The following is a 20,521-nucleotide window of genomic DNA, read 5'->3' as shown; positions in this document are numbered from 1 at the left end:
GATAGGCTTCAAATATAAATCAAAATCTTGTATTATTTATATCTGCGAATCCGCCTGTGTGGCCTGTGTATCAGAGATTGCAATTTAAAAAACTGGGTGCAAATCGATGTTGAAGTGCACGAGAAACCCAAATCTTGGGAGATCCGAGCCACCGTACCACCATCATAGGGCTCTGTGTTACATAAATCCATTTTAAAGTGCTTTGTCTTAGTTTTAAATTATTCGATGTATGTAAATGCTGGAATGTACCCTCTTGAAGCTGGATTAAAGCCCACGGGAAGCCTCCATATGTAGTGCCCTACGAAGGCTCCCAGATGTACCAAGGGAAGCTGGGTGCCCTTTCAGCCTCGCTGAAATATGAGCACTTTATCTGATTTCACTGGAGATGCCGGGTACAGAGCCAATAAAGGAGAGAATGCTGGGATTGGGAGAGGGACGAAGTTAGAGAGGAGGGGGGCAGAGGGAGCTTTTGTGCGATTCTCACAAAGCTTCTCCTCGTGCCATTTGCACCTTCCATTGATGGATTGGTTGACACTTTGAATTGCAGATATCTGATCCTCTGTTGATCGTTCTGTGTGAGGAGGGGGGCAGAAGGGGCTTGGGTATAGAGTCATTAAAGCTGGTTGGGGTGTGCTGGCACAGTTCTGTGGGTCGACATAAATATTTTATCATGGAGGCTTTTGATGTATTGAGGATGAAGTGGTCACATTTAAAATGTTATATATACACTGATCAGTCATAACATTAAAACCACCTCCTTGTTTCTACTCTCACTGTCTATTTTATCAGCTCCACTTACCATATAGATGTCCTTTGTAGTTCTACAATTACTGACTGTAGTCCATCTGTTTCTCTACATGCTTAGTTAGCCCCCTTTCATGCTGTTCTTCAATGATCAGGACCACCACCGAGCAGGTATTATTTAGGTGGTGGATGATTTTCAGCACTGCAGTGACAATGACATGGTGGTGGTGTGTTAGTGCAGTGTTTCTCAACCTTTTTTCAGTCACGGCACCCTTTAAAAGTATGCAAGATCTCAAGTCGCCCCAGTCTAAAATGTATTAAAAAAACTTACACTCTGCTTCCCCCGGACTGCTAACACACACGGACACACACCATAAGGTATCGTTTAGGGAGGGAGGGGTAAACGTGACTTACTTTTAATGGGAAACTTGAGCCTGGGATGATGCACACATTCACCCTATTCTAGGTCCAGAGCCCCCAGTCACTCCCTGTACTTGTTCTTGATGTAAGTTAGGCTCAAATAGCTCAGTTCGCGCCATGAACAAGTCAGATTTAACACAATTAAACAAGTTTATAGTTTATTTCTCAATTATTTGTCATTATAAGAGCACTGCTTCTTTTCTGCATGTTCTCTCTGTAGCTCGCTTACGGCTCTCTCAACTCAAACTCAAAAGAAGCTTTATTTGCATGACAAATAAAGACATTCATATTGCCAAAGCAAGTTAGAGAGAAATAATAAAAATAACAGTACGAAAGAACAAATATATACAAAACAGCACTTTGGATGTAAATGTGCTTTATAAATAAATTACTTACTTACTAAAACAGTTACAAGTGCAAAAAAATATTATATTAATAAAAACAGTGCAAAATAATAACAAAATTATAATATATACAGTAATGAGGTAGTAATAACGATCAGTCTCTCTCTCTCTGTGTGTGCGCGCACATTAACTGATCGTTATTACTACCTCATTAATGTAAATATAATTTTTATTGTTAATATTTTGCACTGTTTTTATTATTATTTTATTCTATTTTATATTTTTGCACATGTAACTGTTTTGTATATATTTGTTCTTTCTTACTGTTATTTTTATTATTTCTCTGTAACTTGCTTTGGCAATACGAATGTCCTTATTTGTCATGCCAATAAAGCTTCTTTTGAGTTTGTGTGTGTGTGTCTCTCTCTCTCCGGTTGGTTGGTGGACTATTCTCAGTCCTGTAGTGACAGTGAGGTGTTTAAAAACTCCATCAGCATTGCTGTGTCTGTTCCACTCATACCAGCACAACACACACCAACACACCACCACCATGTCAGTGTCACTGCAGTGCTGAGAATGATCCACCGCCCAAATAATACCTGCTCTGTAGTGGTCCTGGGAGAGTCCTGACCATTGAAGAACAGCATGAAAGGGGGCTAACAAAGCATGCAGAGAAACAGATGGACTACAGTCAGTAATTGTAGAACTTCAAAGTGCTTCTATATGGTAAGTGGAGCTGATAAAATGGGCAGTGATTGTAGAAACAAGGAGGTGCTTTTAATGCTATGGCTGATCAGTGTATATTAATGCCCATGGTCAGGTGACTACATTTCTTAGGCCGTGTAGTGAAATATTTGTCTTTTTCTTTTTGTTGTAGTCGCTCTGCCGAAGAACCTGGTTCCGGCGCTGTCCCAACCGTGGCGCCGCCCCATGCAGTCCCCGTACCAGCTCCCTCACCCACTGCCCCCTTTGCCAGTCAGGAAGGGTGTGCGGGGTCGGCGACCCAAAAGCCAGACGATCGCAATGCTAAAGGCCATGCAGAACGGCCAGCCACAAAACAGCATGGGTAAAAACGCAGAGTCTGAGCAGCATGAGCCCAGGATGCAGAAAAAGAGAGGACCCAAACCTGGCAGCAAGGTAAGAGCTTTTAAAAATAATAAAAGTATATTTATTTAATGATCAAGTTTACTTTAAAAAAAGATAAGCTTTAAATTTAATTGTTTTTTATACATATGGAATGATGTTCACGAGGCATAGCATGTCTCTCCGTACGCCAGAGAGCCACACACACAGCGACTTCAGACTCGACTCGGACTTGTTTCAAATGACTCTGACTCGACTCAAACAAAAGTCAGCATGTGTTAACATTAGTTACATGTGACAATTAGACAATAAGTAAGAAGTGCTGGTATTTGGCCGCTCAGGTGGCGCAGCGGTAAAAACACACGCTGGAACCAGAGCTGGGATCTCGAATACATCGTATCGAATCCCAGCTCTGCCTGCCGGCTGAGGCTGAGCGGCCACATGAACAACGATTGACCTGTTGTTCAGATATGTCCGGGACTAAGCCGGATGGGGTCTCTCTCTCATGACTGGTGCAATTACAACCTCTTCTGGCTGATTGATGGCGCCTGCACAGAGATGATAAAAGAGTGCTCTCAGGGTGTGTCTCTCCGTACACAACGCCGAGTTGCGCTGCACTCGGCATTGGTGGAGAGGAAGCATGATGCAATCGGGCAATTCGATGCACTAAAAGGGAAGAAAAAGGGGAGAAAATGCGTAAACAAAATAATTAAAAAAAGAAATGCTGGTATTTGCATTTATTCAGTTTGCGTCACACAGATGATGTGTCAATGAAATGCTTGATCGGCTTTCTAACGAGTTCGTGTTTTACTTCACAACTGGGACAAGTTTGGAGGTTTTTAATTATAAGCACATTTACAAAATAACGGATTGTATTCCTAATGGGACACACGGTTATAAATTTATTAGCATCTGGAAGAACATAAGCTCAGGTAAGCAGTGCTTATGGATTTTTTTGCTGTGTTTTGGATTTTTTGCTTTTGTTTTGGAATGAAAACAAAACGTATCAGTTTAAGCTATCAACTGATACCTAGGAAAGTAAAGGCACTAAGTAAAACGGCAAAAACAGTTGCTAATCTGTTGTTGTTTTTTATCTGAACTTACATATTATTCGTTTATTTCTACTCTACATTTCCGATATATGTTTTGTATATTTTATATTGACTCATGATTGGACTCGGACTCTAGCCTAAAGACTCGTGACTTGACTTGGACTCATATTTTGTGACTTGTGAACATCTCTGCCATACGTGATATAACTCTCTGTGCGACTCCACCACTGTAAACTGAAAATATGCAACTGGTGACTGCACGTGTGTCTGAGAGAGCGCACATCAGTCTTAACTCTGCTTGACCAGTGTGGGGGTGGTAAAAGCGGCAAAAGTGTTGCAGTAGGGGCATTGGCAACAATTACACTAGGAAAAGGGGGGAATGATACAAGTACATGGTGTGGGCAATTATTTATTAAAGACATTCTCAGAATCAAAGTCCCAGAAATCACAGATGAAGGTTTGAACCCCCCTAAAAACAACACAATAAACAGAACTGGAAACCAGTACAAGCAATAGGAAAACACTGTGTGTGGAACAAAAGGCAGAGGTACTTACACACACAGTAATGACAATGAACTTGAGCAAATCACACACAGGAGGTGGAGACAGGGCGTCAGAACCAGACATGAAAACAAACAGAGTGCACTATGGTGGAGAGAGGGGAGGGTGTTAAAGACCCTCCCCCGCCTTAATGTGTCGCTCCTGATGTGCACGACTAGATATATGGACCCCGGGTCAAAATGTCTATGCTGGTCAGAGCAACAAGAGGCTGCTATTGTCCAGGAAACATTAACAAAGTCTCATAAGATTTACTGCAATAGAACCGTCACTGGACTGGAGACAGGACTGGAGGGCCAGTTGTCCCTGGCAACAGTACTGGAAACCGGACCGGATGACTGGCTGGGACTGGTGACAGGACTGGAGAGCAGACTGATGAAGCTAATGCCAAGTTCACACAGGTCGCTGTACAGTTCACACTAGGGCTGCACGATATAGGACCTGCAAAATGATCCACAATTCTGTTGTATTCCGAGGTGTGGGATTTTGGTGTATGGCATCCCAGATACTGTATGTTCGATAGCATTGAGATCTGGTGACTTCGGTGGGAATGGCAGCAAAACCCCAAACTCAGATGACTAGAGATGACAAGGTGGCACATTGTTCTGTTGGAAGAGGCCAAACCCATCAGAATTAATGCAGGACATGAATGGGTGTAACTCATGAAAGGAGGCGCACATAGCATTCACCTGTCAGAGGGTCTCTTGGAATGCCAGCTAAACAAGTCCCATACCATTATGGAACCTCCACTAGCCAGTACAGTGTATAATGTCCTGCATTTTTTAGATATATCAATTTCCCCTAAGCACGATATGGTCAGTTACAGTCATGTGAAAAAGTTAGGACACCCCATGAAATCCTTTGTCTTTTTGAACATATTTAAACATTTGAACATTTGAGCTTCATTTGAACAAAGAGATGGAGCTTATATAACTAAACGAATAAAATGTTAAAAAAAATACTTTTAAACACAAGCTGTAAAATGTAATGAACAAAAATGGAAATTTATTGTGAGGAAAAAGTTAGGACACCCCCACATTTATTACTACTTTAGGCCTTCAGAAAGAAGGTTGTAAATGCATATGAGTCTGGGAAGGGATTTAAAAAGATCTAAAAACAATTAGAAATCAGCCAATCCACTGTCCGGAAAATCATTTACATTTGGTGAACATTTAAAACAACTGCCAACATGGCCAGGTCAGGCCGTCCTAGCAAGTTCAGCCCAAGAGCAGACCGCAAGATGCGTAAAGAAATCTCCAATAATCCTACAATGTCATCACAGGACCTACAGCTAGCTCTTGCCACAGTTGATGTCAAGGTACATGCATCTACCATCAGAAAGAGACTGCACAAGTTTGATTTTCATGGGAGGTGAGCAAGGAGGAAACCCTTGCTGTGAAAAAAACATCAGGGCAAGACTAAAGTTTACCAGAGAACACCTAGACAAAGACCAGGACTTCTGGAACAATGTGCTTTGGACAGATGAATCCAAAGCTGAATTATTTGGGCACAATAACAGAAGACATGTTTGGCGCAAATCCAACACAGCATTTGGGAACAAGAACCTCATACCAACTGTAAAGCATGGAGGTGGAAATGTCATGGTTTGGGGCTGCTTTGCAGCAGCACGGCCTGGCAAGCTCTCCATTATAGAATCCACAATTAATTCTTCACTGTATCAGAGGGTGCTTAAGAAAAATGTAAGACCATCTGTCCAAAAACTGAAGCTGAAGCGGAGGTGGATCATGCAACATGCCAACAACCCAAAACATCCCAGTAAATCCACCAAGGAATGGCTCAAAAGAAAGAAATGGAGAATTCTGGAATGGCCAAGTCAAAGCCCGGATCTTAATCCTATTGAGATGCTGTGGGGTGATTTGAAACGGGCTGTGCATGCAAGAAACCCATCAAACCTCACACAGCTGAAGAAATTATGCATGTGGAAAACTTTCTTCCAGTCGATGTCAGAGACGGTAGATGGTTATAGGAAATGTCTAATTGAGGTTATTTCAGCCAAAGGGGGAAACACCAGCTATTAGGACATAGGGTGTCCTTACTTTTTCCTCACAATAAATTTTCTTTTTTGTTTATTACATTTGACAACTTGTGTTTAAAAGAAATTTTTAGTTTCATTTGTTTAGTTATATAAGCTCCATCTCTCAATACTGTTCAAATGAAGCTCAAATGTTCATTTGTTTAAATATGTTCAAAAAGACAAAGGTTCTCATGGGGTGTTCTAACTTTTTCACATGACTGTATGTCTGTGAAGTGCCTGACCAGGCTGGTGGCACAGGTGAAACTTGAATTCAGGTACTCACGGTGGCAGGCTGGCAGGCTAGCATGGTAGACAGCTGCCTTGCCTGAGCACCCAGCTTAATAACATTAAAAAAAATAATAATTTAACATGATTTTGCTTAGCCTCTTGATAATGAGCATGAATGGCAGTTAACTTGTCAGTGGGAATTATTCAAATGGCATGTTTATTCACCGTCAGACGTTATTTCCTTCTGAATGCTTCATTAACCACGACACAGCTGACCTAACAATAGTCAGATAGATTTTCTTTCGTTCAGCTGCGGCTCAGAGATAGTCGACGCTCTGCTGATATTGTTTACGTTTCTCTTCCTACCAGAGGAAACTGAAAGCTCTTGCGTCGCTTTCCAGCCCGCCACCGTCCTCATCTGTCTCAGACGGCAGGCTGTCCAGTATACAGCTGACCAAAGACTCTGGAGTCCTGTCTACAGGTAATGCTTGCTGTCATCTGTGTTTACACCAACAACCAGCTAGACACATCATGTTTAACACACGTTTATGTATTATTATTATTTCCATTTATTTAATTGATGGATTTGATGTTTTTATTATAAGTCAGTAAAGTTAATTATTAGGTTAAACGGTTTAATCAGTAGTTTTGCAGTTTGTACGATGTACATAGGGCCAAAGGTATTTAGACACTCATATTCCACTTTCATATTCTCATATTCTTTACTACCTGCTTTCATAGAACGCCAATGAGTCAGTATTAAATTCCTGCCAAGTTAAATCAACCTAATGTAATGTCTGTGGTCATTAACAGCTTAACTTTAAAATGTTGGACCTCCACGTGTGTAAAACAAGTGGACAAATCAGGAATTGACAAATGTCACGAAAACCCTACCTGCCTGAATATATACTAAAGGTCAACTCTGAATTTTGATGGAAATTGATTAATGGTCTGGGCTGATTTTGATGCCACTGGTCTGTTTAGTTCCAAGAAAAAGAAATGAAATTTTTTTTAATGATCCAGCTAGTGCTGGACGATTTTAACGATTAATTCAGTTAATTTGAATGAACGTTTTCACACGATGTTAGAAATGTGACAATCGAGATTAAAATACCAACAAAAGCTATTTTTACAGACAACCTCTCACAGGTCTGTGCACTAACCTCAGTCACGCACGAAAGAAAAAAAAAAAACACACACAAGAACAGAGTTATTTTCAAATGTAAAAAAATGAATTTCAATTTGTTTAAACTAGGGCTGTCGTTAAACGCGATTAACGCGTTAAAATTTTAATCGCGATAAAAAAAATTAATCAAGATTAAAATTTTTAATCTAACTATTTTTATTTGGCATATACATGTGTGTCTCTGTGGTAATTATCTGTATTTCAGATGAATTAGGATGCAAAGCACATGAACTGTCCGATGATAAACTACTTTTAGCGGTTTTCACTCTTTTTACGTGTTGATGAAAAGATGAATGAAACCACGCAGGCTTTGTAACGAGTATTTCCATTGGCTGCTAGAGCTGTCCATCAAAACCGTGTAGCTCCGCCTCCTCCCCCTCCGGTAAAACGTGAAACTCTGCGTGATGTTTCATCCAGAGCCGTAGATAGAGAGTTGCGACACTCCTTGATCTCGCCGCCACGCGGTCACGTGGTTCATGTAACCCTCCGATAGTTCCAAACAAACCCTGCGCTGTCATGTTCTCATCTGGGACAGGCAGCAGTAAATGAAATATTAAACAGTAAATAATAAACATTTGTACAATTTCTGGGTATTTTCACCTGCCTTTACATTTACTGCATCTGCTTTAATGTCAATTTGGTATATGAAGTGGAAGATTAATAATGACTTAATAGGTCGTTCTTGTTAACACACAGTACATTATATTAGCATACATTACATAATGCGATATCATTAAGTAGTTTAAACAGTTTCTTATGTTTTGTTTTTTACATAAACTAATCTCCCTTCACTTTTCTAAGGATTCATAATAATAATCATTTTGGTTAAACACTAAGCCATGTGGCTGGATTCATAAGGTTTACTTGCACTAAATGAACAGGTTCATAAACACACTACCGCACCTTTAACATTATAGTGCATGTACATGAAATGGCATTCATTCATCTATTTCATGAGTAAGTAATAATTTATTTCTACATGTAATACATGAATTAATTCATAATTAATATGCACTAGTTCATTTTGTCTAATGTATGTGGTGGACAAGGTACACAAACCATGTAGCTGAGTTGAAGTTGAGATATCCAAGGTAAAATATTACTCCAGTAAAAGTAGTAATAAAAGTAAAAATACCTCCACTAAAGTACTAAACTAAATTTACCTTCAAATGTACTTAAGTATGAAAGTAAAAGTAGCATGATTTATTATGGCTCTGATGTTTTATTATCATTTCTGTAACAAGACTCTTGATTAATCAACTTTTAATTAATCAATTTTAGGTGAAAAGACTCTAGTGTCAATAATTTAGCTTAGCTGACTAAGCTAAATTTAGTTATACCTATTAATTAAGATAAACATGTAACATTTAGTGCTGAGCAAATGCTAAACAATAACAGTATTAAGTATATCAATGACATTAAATTCATTATTTTTTTTAAAACAAAGCAACAAACAGCTAAAAATGCTTGATAAGTAGTAAAAATGAATGGGGCTCTATGGGACATTTGGAACTATACAGAGCTCCACAACCCGGAAGCTGCACAGAAAATATGTCCCGCCCCCTTTCCAACGGTTCCCTATGGGAGTGTCGCCACTCTGTTCTCTCTACCGCTCTGGTTTCATCTCTACAGTTTATTCAGGTTATTCTATCACATGGTTGTAAACATGATTTATATTTGTGATGTTTGTAGTTTTCTAAAAACACATTCGTATCTGATATTTATATGGACTAAGCGTTTACATGGACTGTTTTAATTAACACTTTTTTTATATAGCTACAGTCAATTACTTATAGATAATGTCTGCTAACTTGACTGTTTCAGGTATTTATAGGTGTTTAAATGGTAATTTAGAACAGTATTTCCCAGTATTCTTTCTGCACAAACACAGTATTAAAGGGTTTTCTTAATAGATCTATGAAATAATCATATCTGTGTTTTGATGCTTTATTGATGCCTTAAATTAGATCAAAACATTATGGTTGGTGCACCTGTTTTCAGTGTCAGGGTCATGAACAGGAAAAGATCCTCACTTTTGTCAGATAATGTGCTTTCTACAATGAATTTAGATTTAATAATTTTATCATATTTTATGAATGTTTTATTGGTAAACACGTTCTTGCAATAACAATGTGCATAACTGTTCAAATTTTGCTTAATTATTAGTTTGCGATTAATTGAGATGAATACATATATATTAGGGCTGTCACACGATTAAAAATTTTAATCGAGATTAATTTTGTTCTTTAATCGCGATTAATCTCGATTAAAATTTTTAATCGTGTGACAGCCCTAGTTTAAACGTGTGCATGTGTTTTTATTTGCAAGTTCGGGCATGTCAGTGACAATTTAACCATTTTCATGACAAGGAGGGAGATGTTGATTGGCATGCTAGCGCGTTGTGCCACCTCGTCCTATTGGTTTGAATGGCATGATGCTAAATATGTTAGCTTAGTAAGCGAAACCCAATGTAATCTGTCTAAATACTGCATTCTAATAATCTGATTTATAAGTCAATGTCTTATTAGAATCCTCTCTACTTAGGCAGCTGCCTATGTAGGCAGTAAGGGAGCTAGGTAGCTCACTAGGTTTTCGAACACACTCAGGGTAATGTTATTATGTTAATGTAAGGAGGTTATGCTTGCACATTATTTAAAGTGAGAGTTGTTTGTGAGCTATTCTTAAAAAGGATAGAGCGAATTAAAATTTCTATTTTGTTATAATTTTTGTTACAAATTTAGTTGTGCTTGGTTATTTAAAAGTAGGGATATCCCGATCACGTTTTTTTGTTCCCGATACCGATCCCGATTATTAATTTTGATCCCGATCCGATACCGAGTCTCAAACCGATACTTGTATTTTCTAGATATTGTCTAGATAAGAACTGGATAATACTGTTCACACAGTGCACACTTCAAGTACATAACAGTTATTCAAATTAATCCAATGTATATGTTTAACAACTAAATAGCTCTGCAGTGCTGTAGGGAAAAATGCTGCATCCAAGCTATTGGCTTAATGTTTTGTATTTTCAAAATCAATCAAAATGAGTGAGATAATTACAGTTTTACTTTAAACTTTACATTCGAAGAAAAAAAATCTGTTTAATGGAGTGATACACTAAAAATGAACAGAAATCTGTGTAGCAGCTTAACTTGAATATAAGAAAAAAAGTTACTTAAAAGCATTACAGTAAAACCTGAATACCAAAATAAAATGGAAAGGCTCTTTTGTTATGAAGGAAAGCCAGTTTTTAAAGTGCTTGTATTGTGACAGTGGTTTGATGGACGTTTCTATGCGAAGTGAGTGTGTTTTGACCCTTTGGGGCTTCCATAGTGCATGAAATAGCGTGCTTGACTCTAGCTGTCCGCTATTCGGTACCGTAACAGAAGAAGTTAATAAAGTGTTCTGCTCCCGACAATATGTGAATATACCGTGTATTTATTTCTTTATTAAACGAGTGCATCATTACGTTGTTTTGTAAACCGGAGTGATCCTTGACTCACACACCATATAAATATAAAAATTCTACAGTAATGAACGCAGCTCTGCTCCTACCGCCTCGTGAAACGCTCGCATTGCAGACATTACACGTCGCTGCTGGACTTGTTTCACTTTCCAATTTAAAGTATTTCCACACAGCGGACATGCTGATGTAAAACAAAAGATCGGGATTACGATCGGGTTTAGTAAAGCCGATTCCGATCAGTTAAAAAATGCCTTGATCGGCCCCGATCCCGATCTTTGAGATCGGATCGGGACATCCCTATTTAAAAGTAACTATTATTTGCACAATTTAATAATTAAAGGTGGTGCTGTTACTATTTTTGCACTAATGTGTCGTTCTTCAATGGCATTATACAAGAACAAACAAAAAAATCGCAATCGAGAATCGTTAATAAATTTGAAAATAATCGAGATTAAATTTTTTTTGCAATATCGTCCAGCAAGTCCAGCTTATAATAACATCGTAGAGAATTGTGTTCCTCAGTTTAATTGGCCTTAGTTAGGAAAAAAATGCCATTAACCGTTTCAGCATGTTAACACTCCATGCACTTCATTTTTCTGATAGTGAGAGGTTTGCCATGTTTGGCATGATAGAACTTACACTGGGTCCAGAACTCATAAAACTCTTTTTTTTTTTTCATAAAGCAAGCCTTAATGTCCAACTTATCGTCACTAGGATTCTTGGGGCCGAATGGAATGTATGCATATTTTTAGGCATGCTCCTAAAATCTAGTGATAAGCCTTTTCAGACAATTGGATGCTGTTGTAGCAGCAAAGGAAGTCCAACTCCATATTAATACCAAGTGTCTTCGAAATATGGATGTGATGTCCAAATACTTTTGCCACATGACTGAGGTGTCTTTTTATTAGATCATATCTCACACTGATAACGATTGTCTTGCTCTTTTTCAGTCTGCGTCTATGTGAACAAGCACGGTGAGTGCGGCCCACACCTGGACCGAAAGCTGATGCTACAGTTGCCTGATCACTTCGGCCCAGGCCCGGTCAACACGGTCCTGCAGCATGCCGTGCAGGCGTGTGTGGACTGTGCTTACCAGCCGAAATCTCTCTTCAGCTTCCTGCAGTCGCAATCAGACGGCGGAGAGATCATACGAGGTATGATAGTTTGGGCTTTGGGTATGATGTTAAAAATCGATGGCGTAAATTGTTTACATATGATAAAAAGCTGCTGTGTCCCAAATACCTTACTATGTACCTGATAAAGTGTGTGTGTGTGTCGTGTGTGTGTGTGTGAAAGGATACATATGTTCACAGCTCATGTCATCTGGCTGAAGGTAATGAGGAATGACATGTGGGTGTAACGTGGTTCTGAGCTGTAGATTGGGGCATCCCTCTGGGAGTGTTGGCGTGGCCATCTGCTGATCTGGTCTGCTTGCCTAATTTAGCTAGATATGCACAATAAACTAGGATTAGCAACAAAAGACCCCCTCCATAAGAGGTGGGTGGTACAGTCAGAACCCTCTAATTTTACACATTAAATGGCTAAAATAATGCTGGGGATTATGTGTTTAAGTCCCACCTATTGTTGACGGGTAAATACACAAACAAACAAAATAAATTAGATATAATTTATTGTATTATTAAATATAATCCTTAATATAGGTAGAAATTATAGTGTCTGCCAAGAGAAAGACCAAACAGGCCAGTATATTTCCACCGTTCATTATGAATCCCCCACCACCCCCCTTTTATCCTCCCAGATGGTTTAACGGTCCAGCAAAGGTTAATTTTATTCAACTTATTCAATTAACACCGAGGACGCACTAGCACGCCCTAATGCGCTATAACGTGAGCTTGTTGGACGTCCCATGCCAAAACCATAGGCAGTAATTATAATCGCATCCACTCCTCTGGATAAGATTTTGAAGGATGAACCTGAGATATTTCATGTTTTATCTGCTCAACTTAATTTCATTTATTAATAAACATCCATTCCTGCATTTCAGGCCTGCAACACATTTCAAAAAAGTTGGGACAGTAAAGCATTTACCACTTTGTAATGTTGGCATTCCTTTTCACCACACTTTAAAAGACGTTTTGGCACCGAGGATACCAAGTGATTTAGTGTTTCAGCTTTTATTTTGTCCCATTCTTCCTGCAAACACGTCTTAAGTTGTGCATAGATTCTCCACACACTCTCTATTGGGGACAGGTCAGGACTGCAGACAGGCCAGTCCGGTACCCGTACCCTCTTCTTCCTCAGCCATGCCTTTGTAATGTGTGCGGCATGAGGTTTTGCATCGTCTTGTTAAAAAATGCATGGACGTCCCTGGAAAAGATGACGTCTTGAAGGCAGCACATGTTGTTCTAAGATCTCAATGTACTTTTCTGCATTAATGCTGCCATCACAGGAGTGTAAATGACCTTTGCCGAGGGCACTGACACCGCCCCATACCATGACACACCCGGCTTTTGGACTTGTTCCTGGATGGTCCTTTTCGTCTTTGGTCCGGAGCACACGGCGTCCATTTTTTCCAAAAAAGACCTGGAATGCTGATTCATCTGACTACAATACACGTTTCCACTGTGTGATGGTTCATCCTAGATGCCTCCGAGCCCAGAGAAGTCGACGCTGCTTCTGTACATGGTTAACATAAGGCTTCTTTTTTGCACAGTAAGGTTTTAAGTGGCATTTGTGCATGGAACTCTGTATTGTAGTGCTTAACAAAGGTTTGCCAAAGTAATCCCTCACCCATGTGGTTATATCAGCTATTGTTCAGTGGCGGTTCTTGATGCAGTGCCGCCTGAGGGATCGAAGATCACAGGCGTTCAGCTTAAGCTTGCGCCTTAGGCCTTTACGCACTAAAATTCCTCCCGATTCCTTAAATCATTTAATGATATTTTGCACTGTAGAGGGAGAAATATGCAAATCCCTTCCAATCTTTCTTTGAGGTACATTGTTTTTAAACATTTCAATCATTTTCTCACACATTTGTTGACAAACTGGAGATCCTCTGATCATCTTTGCTCATCAAAGACTCAGCCTTTCCTGGATGCTGCTTTTGTACCAAACTATGATTACAATCACCTGTTTGGAATCACATCATTATTTAGTTTTTTTCACCTCATTACTAGCCCTAAATTGCCCTAAACTTTTTTCGGAATGTGCTGTAGGCCTGAAATGGAGGAATGGATGTTTATTAATAAATGAAATGAAATATCTCAGGTTCATTCTGTCTGCAATCAAATAAAAGTAAATGTAAGGAACACTGTATTTTTATTTTATTACCATTATTCATACTGTCCCAACTTTTTCTGATTTGGGGTTGTAATTAACCTTTCCAGCAAAGTCACCAGCTCTGCCTCTTTCCACAAATCTACAAATATGTCACAAAATTAATGGATGGTTTCTTTCTTTCTCCGTCAGTTCGCTCAGAAGGAGGAATCCACTACGTGAAGTTGCCCAGAGCCTCGAGTGCTTCATTTGTGTTGCGGTTTCTGGAGACTCTGTGCCACCACCTGCAATGTGACAACCTGTTTAGCAGCCAGCCGTTCAGTCCGCTCAGCCCTAACTCGCATAACACCTACGACAGGAGCAAATCAGGTACGAGGGCTATTGTGTGTCGGTTTTATTGATGCAAAAAATAAAACCACCTCCTTGTTTCTACACTCACTGTCCATTTTATCAGCTACACTTACCATATAGGAGCACTTTGTAGTTCTACAATTACTGACTGTAGTCCATCTGTTTATCTGCATGCTTTGTTAGCCCCCTTTCATGCTGTTCTTCAGTGGTCAGGAGCCCCCACATGACCACCACAGAGCAGGTATTATTTGGGTAATGGATCATTCTCAGCACTGCAGTGACACTGACAATGGTGGTGGTGTGTTGTGCTGATATGAGTGGATCGGGAGTTTTTAAACACCTCACTGTCACTGCTAGACTGAGAATAGTCCACCAACCAAAAACATCCAGCCAAGAGCGCCCTGTGGGCAGCGTCCTGTGACCACTGATGAAGGTCTCTTAGATGACCAACTCAAACAGCAGCAATAGATGAGCGATCGTCTCTGACTTTACATCTACAAGGTGGACCAACTAGGTAGGAGTGTCTAATAGAGTGGACAGTGAGTGGACACGGTGTTTAAAAACTCCAGCAGCGCTGCTGTGTCTGATCCACTCATACCAGCACAACAAACACTTAACACACCACCACCATGTCAGTGTCACTGCAGTGCTGAGAATGATCCACCACCTAAAATAATACCTTCTCTGTGGTGGTCCTGACCATTGATGAACAGAGTAAAAGGAGCAAAAGTATGTAGAGAAATAGATGGACTACAGTCAGTAATTGTAAAACTACAAAGTGCTCCTATGTGGAGCTGATAAAATGAACAGTGAGTGTAGAAACAAGGAGGTGGTTTTAATGTTATGGCTGATCAGTGTATGTAATAGTATGTGGACATACAGTCAATCACACCTATTGCTAACAGGTATATAAATTCAATTACAAACACCATTTCGAAAACAATTGGGACATTTTTAAAAAGATACAGAACAATAAAAAAAAAACTTGGACTAATAGAATAAGGAACAGCTTCTTTCCTAGAGCTGTGACCTTCATCACCCCCTTTGCACTCCCCCACCTGAGCCCTTAAGAACTCACACATTTTTGCACCTCATTCTTTTTGCAATTTGCACATCTTATCTTTTAATGCTATAATCGACTGTTTGCTGCTGTTACTGACTGCATCTTTTGTGTTAGTCTGTGTTGTGTGTTGCTTTTCTTTTTATATGATTCATGTTAGAACGTAGTGAACTAGGGCTGCCACGATTGGTTTCAGTGTCGACGTCAATAAGTATCGTTGTTAAAACTATCTTAATCAATTATACTTTTTAATTTCTACAATATTTCCATTTATATAACCAACCGTTCATATGATTTCCCTCAGCACTACTTGCTGCATGCATGATCTAAGTCGTATTTGGTCCAGTCGCTGGTTGACGGCATTAAGCGCATCCTTAAAAAATGCCGTCTGTAGCCCTCAGACGCCGATTGTAGAGAGCTTTCATAGAAGAGCGAAACGTTTTCCAAGACCCAAATCATCAAAAGTTTGGGAATACTTAAGACTGGCACAAGGGCCACTCAGGTGGCGCAGCGGTAAAAACACACGCTGGAACCAGAGCTGGGATCTCAAATACATCGTATCGAATCTCAGCTCTGCCTGATGGCTGGGCTGAGCAGCCACATGAACAACGATTGGTCTGTTGTTCAGATATGGGTGGGACTAAGCCGGATAGGATCTCTCTCTCATAACTAATGCAATTATGACTCTGCTGGCTGATTGATGGCACCTGCACAGAGATGGGAAGAGAGTGCTCTCAGGGTGTGTCTCTCTGTACACAGTGCTGAGCTGCACTGCACTCGTCAAAGTGTAGGTGATCAGATGCATACGGCATGCTGCCCACGTGTCAGAGGGAGCGTGGGTTAGCTTCGTTCTCCTCATATCAGAGCGGGGATCGGCATTGGTGGAGAGGAAGCATGACGCAATCGGGCAATTGGACGCTCTAAAAAAAGAGAGAAAAAAAGGGGAGAAAATTGCACCTTTCACTAATAACAGTCTGGATGGTCCTTTTCATCTTTGGTACAAAGAGCTTGATGTCCATTTTTCCGAACCATGGATTCATCTGACCACAGCACACATTTCCACTGTATTTCAGACTTTCAGAGATGAGCTCGAGCCCAGACAATTCTGAGGCTCAGAATTGATGTATGGCTTTTTATTTGCATATTAAAGTTTCAGGTTGCATTTGTTGATGCTGTGGCGGACTGTGTTTGTGTTAAGTGACAATGTTGTTTTGAATTCCGTGCTCATGTGGCTCACAGTAGCATGACAGTTTCTCATGCAATGTCATCTAAGATCTAAGTTCATGCACATTCAACAGCAGTTTCCGGCTTTGCCCTACATTGACTGACATCTCTCCAGAGTCCCTATATCTTTTCACAATACCATGAACGGTAGATGGTGAAAGGCTAAATTATTACCTGGGTACTTTGAGGTAAATTGTAACATTGTTTGGGAGCCAGATCAGATTCAGACACACAAATGAAGAGCTCCTTATAATGCTCATGGTTTTGGAATAATATGTCTAACAAGCTGTTAGAATATGGTGCATTTTGTGAGCTGCCTGATCAGAGACCTGCCAATAATACAAAAAATGCCAACCAGGTAAAGCTTGTTGCTCGTGAGGGCTCCCAATGTCATAGTATAGCATGCAGTGATTTTTTAGTGTCACTGTCACCAGTGATACATTTGAGAACAGACTGTAAAACGGAATTTACGCGCTTCAGGTGTATAATTGAGGTCCGCCTATATAATCTTATCACCCTGGTCAAGGACTTCCTACGGTGCAAAAAACAAGTTCTGTTTTAATAAAGTAAATCAGTCTGTTGCCTCAGGGGCAAGGACATCTGAAGAAGACACTTTCCTGGAAAGAAGCGTGAATGGGTCGGGGTGTGTTAACCTAATGTGTTAACCTAACCAAAGCTACAGTATCTGAAGCCACAACATAACATATTGTGTGCGCCAAAATACTACATAGTATGTCAAATCAGTACAACTAGTCATGTTACATATCATACATGACCAAAAGTACATGGATGCCTCTGTTTTTCTGAGTTTGGGTGCTGTTGGATGCAACAAAAATGCCTTTTTCGGCCGCTCAGGTATATATATAAAAAAATAAAAAAATAAAAAAACACACACACACACACGCTAGCACACCAGAGCTGGGATTTCAAATACATCTTGGGCGTCCACATGAACAACAATTGGCTGTTGTTCAGGGTGGGATGAGCCACACCAGGGTTTCTCATAACTGGTGCAATTACGACCTCTGCTGGATGATCGATGGCACCTACGCAGGCTTGGGGAATAATGCCGATCAGGGTGTGGCTCTCCGTGCACAAGGCCGATCCGCATATGAACTCGCCTCGTGCAGGTGAAAAGAGGCAGTAGGTACCAAGCTAGGTCAGTTGCGAAGCTCCTCGGTCAGCGGTGGAGGGTTGTATCGGTAGAGGCGATGCATAACGCAATCAGATAATCGGATACGACTAGATTGGGGAGAAAATTGGGAGAAAAAAAAAGTCTTTTTCTGGCCAAAAACGGTTCCCATTTCAACCCAACAACACTGTACATCCTTCGAAGCATGCTGGTGGTAGCATTATGCTGTTGCTGTTTTGCTGCTAGTGGAAAGTGTGCACTGCAGAAGGTACTGTTTATTAGTCACCTTGGATACAGTTGAGTGGTTTAGCAAAAAGGTTCAAAACAAGACACATTCTGTTCCCAAATGGACCCAAAATAGTTAGCATTAACATTTCTGATGTGTCTTTACTTTCCAGTGAAGGAAGAGACATCTGAGGCATTGTCAGTAGTACGAGGCAGCAGACGTTTCAGCCGAGACTCCTCCAACTACAGCACTCCCATGTCCCCAAACCCACAGAGAATCGACAAACACCCCTCAAAAGGTAAACCTATAGGTTTTGTTTCTACACTCACTGCCCATTTTATCAGCTCCACTTACCATATAGAAGCACTTTGTAGTTCTACAATTACTGACTGTAGTCCATGTTTCTCTACATATTGTTTTAGCCTGCTTTCACCCTGTTCTTCAATGGTCAGGACCCCAACAGGACCACCACAGAGTAGGTATTATTTGGGTGGTGGATCATTCTCAGCAGTGCAGTGACACTGACATGGTGGTGTGTTGAGTGATCAGACACAGCAGTGCTGCTGGAGTTTTTAAATACCGTGTCCACTCACTGTCCACTCTATTAGACACTCCTACCTAGTTGGTCCACCTTGTAGATGTAAAGTCAGAGACGATCGCTCATCTATTGCTGCTGTTTGAGTCGGTCATCTTCTAGACCTTCATCAGTGGTCACAGGATGCTGCCCACGGGGCGCTGTTGGCTGGATGTTTTTGGTTGGTGGACTATTCTCAGTCCAGCAGTGACAGTGAGGTTTCCAAAAACTCTATCAGCATTGCTGTGTCTGATCCACTCAACACACCATCACCATGTCAGTGTCACTGCAGTGCTGAGAACGATCCACCACCCAAATAATACCTGCTCTGTAGTGGTCCTGTGGGGGTCCTGACCATTGAAGAACAGAGTGAAAGCGGGCTAACAAAGTATGTAGAGAAACATATGGACTACAGTCAGTAATTGTAGAACTACAAAGTGCTTCTATATGGTAAGTGGAGCTGATAAAATGGACAGTGAGTGTAGAAACAAGGAGGTGGTTTTAATGTTATGGCTGATCAGTGTATATTTTATGCGTTTTTCATTCTATTTGGTAGAAATAACAATAAAGTGAAATAAATAGAAGATTAAATCTTTAAGATATCTTAAAGACTGTAAAGATCCAAACATGCTCTGAGGTTTCAAAGATGCTCTAATACTACCTATTTGCTAGTAAAAAATAATAACAGACATCCCAAGTTGCAAAAACTCATTTCAGGGAGGTACCCCCGGACCTCGACCCCCCAAGCCCCCCCAAAAAAAGAGATTGTATATCAGATAACGGATTTAATACCCGATCGGTGAAAAAAGTCTGTGTCGCCTGCGTACGTGCACATGTGTGTGTGTGTGTGTGTGTGTGTGTGTGCGCTCTTGGCCGCTCCATCTAGATTCCGGGAGATTTTATCTGACTTGAGGGCATCAGGGAGCCGCTATGTATATGCGGGAGACTCCCGGAACTTCCGGGACACTTGGGATGTCTGATAATAATAATACTAAACTGCCACATGTATTATTTTAATGGTTTAAAGTTATATTTTCATGGGTAACTTAGTATAACAAACATGCTGTTATTAGACACACATTCTAATGCTTCTTGTTGTATTTTGCAGTAAGACTCAGGTTAATTGGCAGGATGTGTTGCTGCAGCCGAAAAACCAGTAGCCAGAGTTTACCAATTTTTATATTTCCTCATTAAGCATGTAGTGTTTACAGCTTGACTTTTTAGAATTACTACACGTTTCCCGATTGCAGTTCCAGTGTCTAATTAAACATACACACACACTATAAGTCTTTTCATCTTGCAGTTCAATAAACACATTTTCCTTACTGAATCCACACATTCAGGTTAAGCTGATGTCCATCAACTATGTCCAGAAATACTACAGACTTGATTGTTTTATTTATTAGGATTTTAACGTCATGTTTTACACTTTGGTTACATTCATGACAGGAACGGTAGTTACTCATTACACAAGATTAATCAGTTCACAAGGTTATATCGAACACAGTCATGGACAATTTATTATCTCCAATTCACCTCACTTGCATGTCTTTGGACTATGGGAGGAAACCGGAGCACCCGGAGGAAACCCACGCAGACAC

General features: G+C 40.3%; 1 protein-coding gene across 1 annotated transcript in view; it reads left to right on the top strand.

Moving 5' to 3' along the window:
- Positions 1 to 20,521, top strand: part of scml2 (Scm polycomb group protein like 2) — a 54,325-nt gene that overhangs the window by 27,928 nt on the left and 5,876 nt on the right. Inside the window, exons 7-11 of the mRNA XM_062989517.1 lie at positions 2,386 to 2,645; positions 6,834 to 6,945; positions 12,070 to 12,273; positions 14,546 to 14,722; positions 18,519 to 18,644. Of these exons, the coding sequence (XP_062845587.1) occupies positions 2,386 to 2,645; positions 6,834 to 6,945; positions 12,070 to 12,273; positions 14,546 to 14,722; positions 18,519 to 18,644 (879 nt within the window). The remainder of the gene's footprint in view (positions 1 to 2,385; positions 2,646 to 6,833; positions 6,946 to 12,069; positions 12,274 to 14,545; positions 14,723 to 18,518; positions 18,645 to 20,521) is intronic.

The sequence above is a fragment of the Trichomycterus rosablanca genome, chromosome 27, assembly GCF_030014385.1.
Source record: "Trichomycterus rosablanca isolate fTriRos1 chromosome 27, fTriRos1.hap1, whole genome shotgun sequence".
Classification (NCBI taxonomy): Eukaryota; Metazoa; Chordata; class Actinopteri; order Siluriformes; family Trichomycteridae; genus Trichomycterus; species Trichomycterus rosablanca.
Note: the sequence above shows the minus strand (reverse complement) of the source record. Positions and strands in the feature narration are given on the sequence as shown.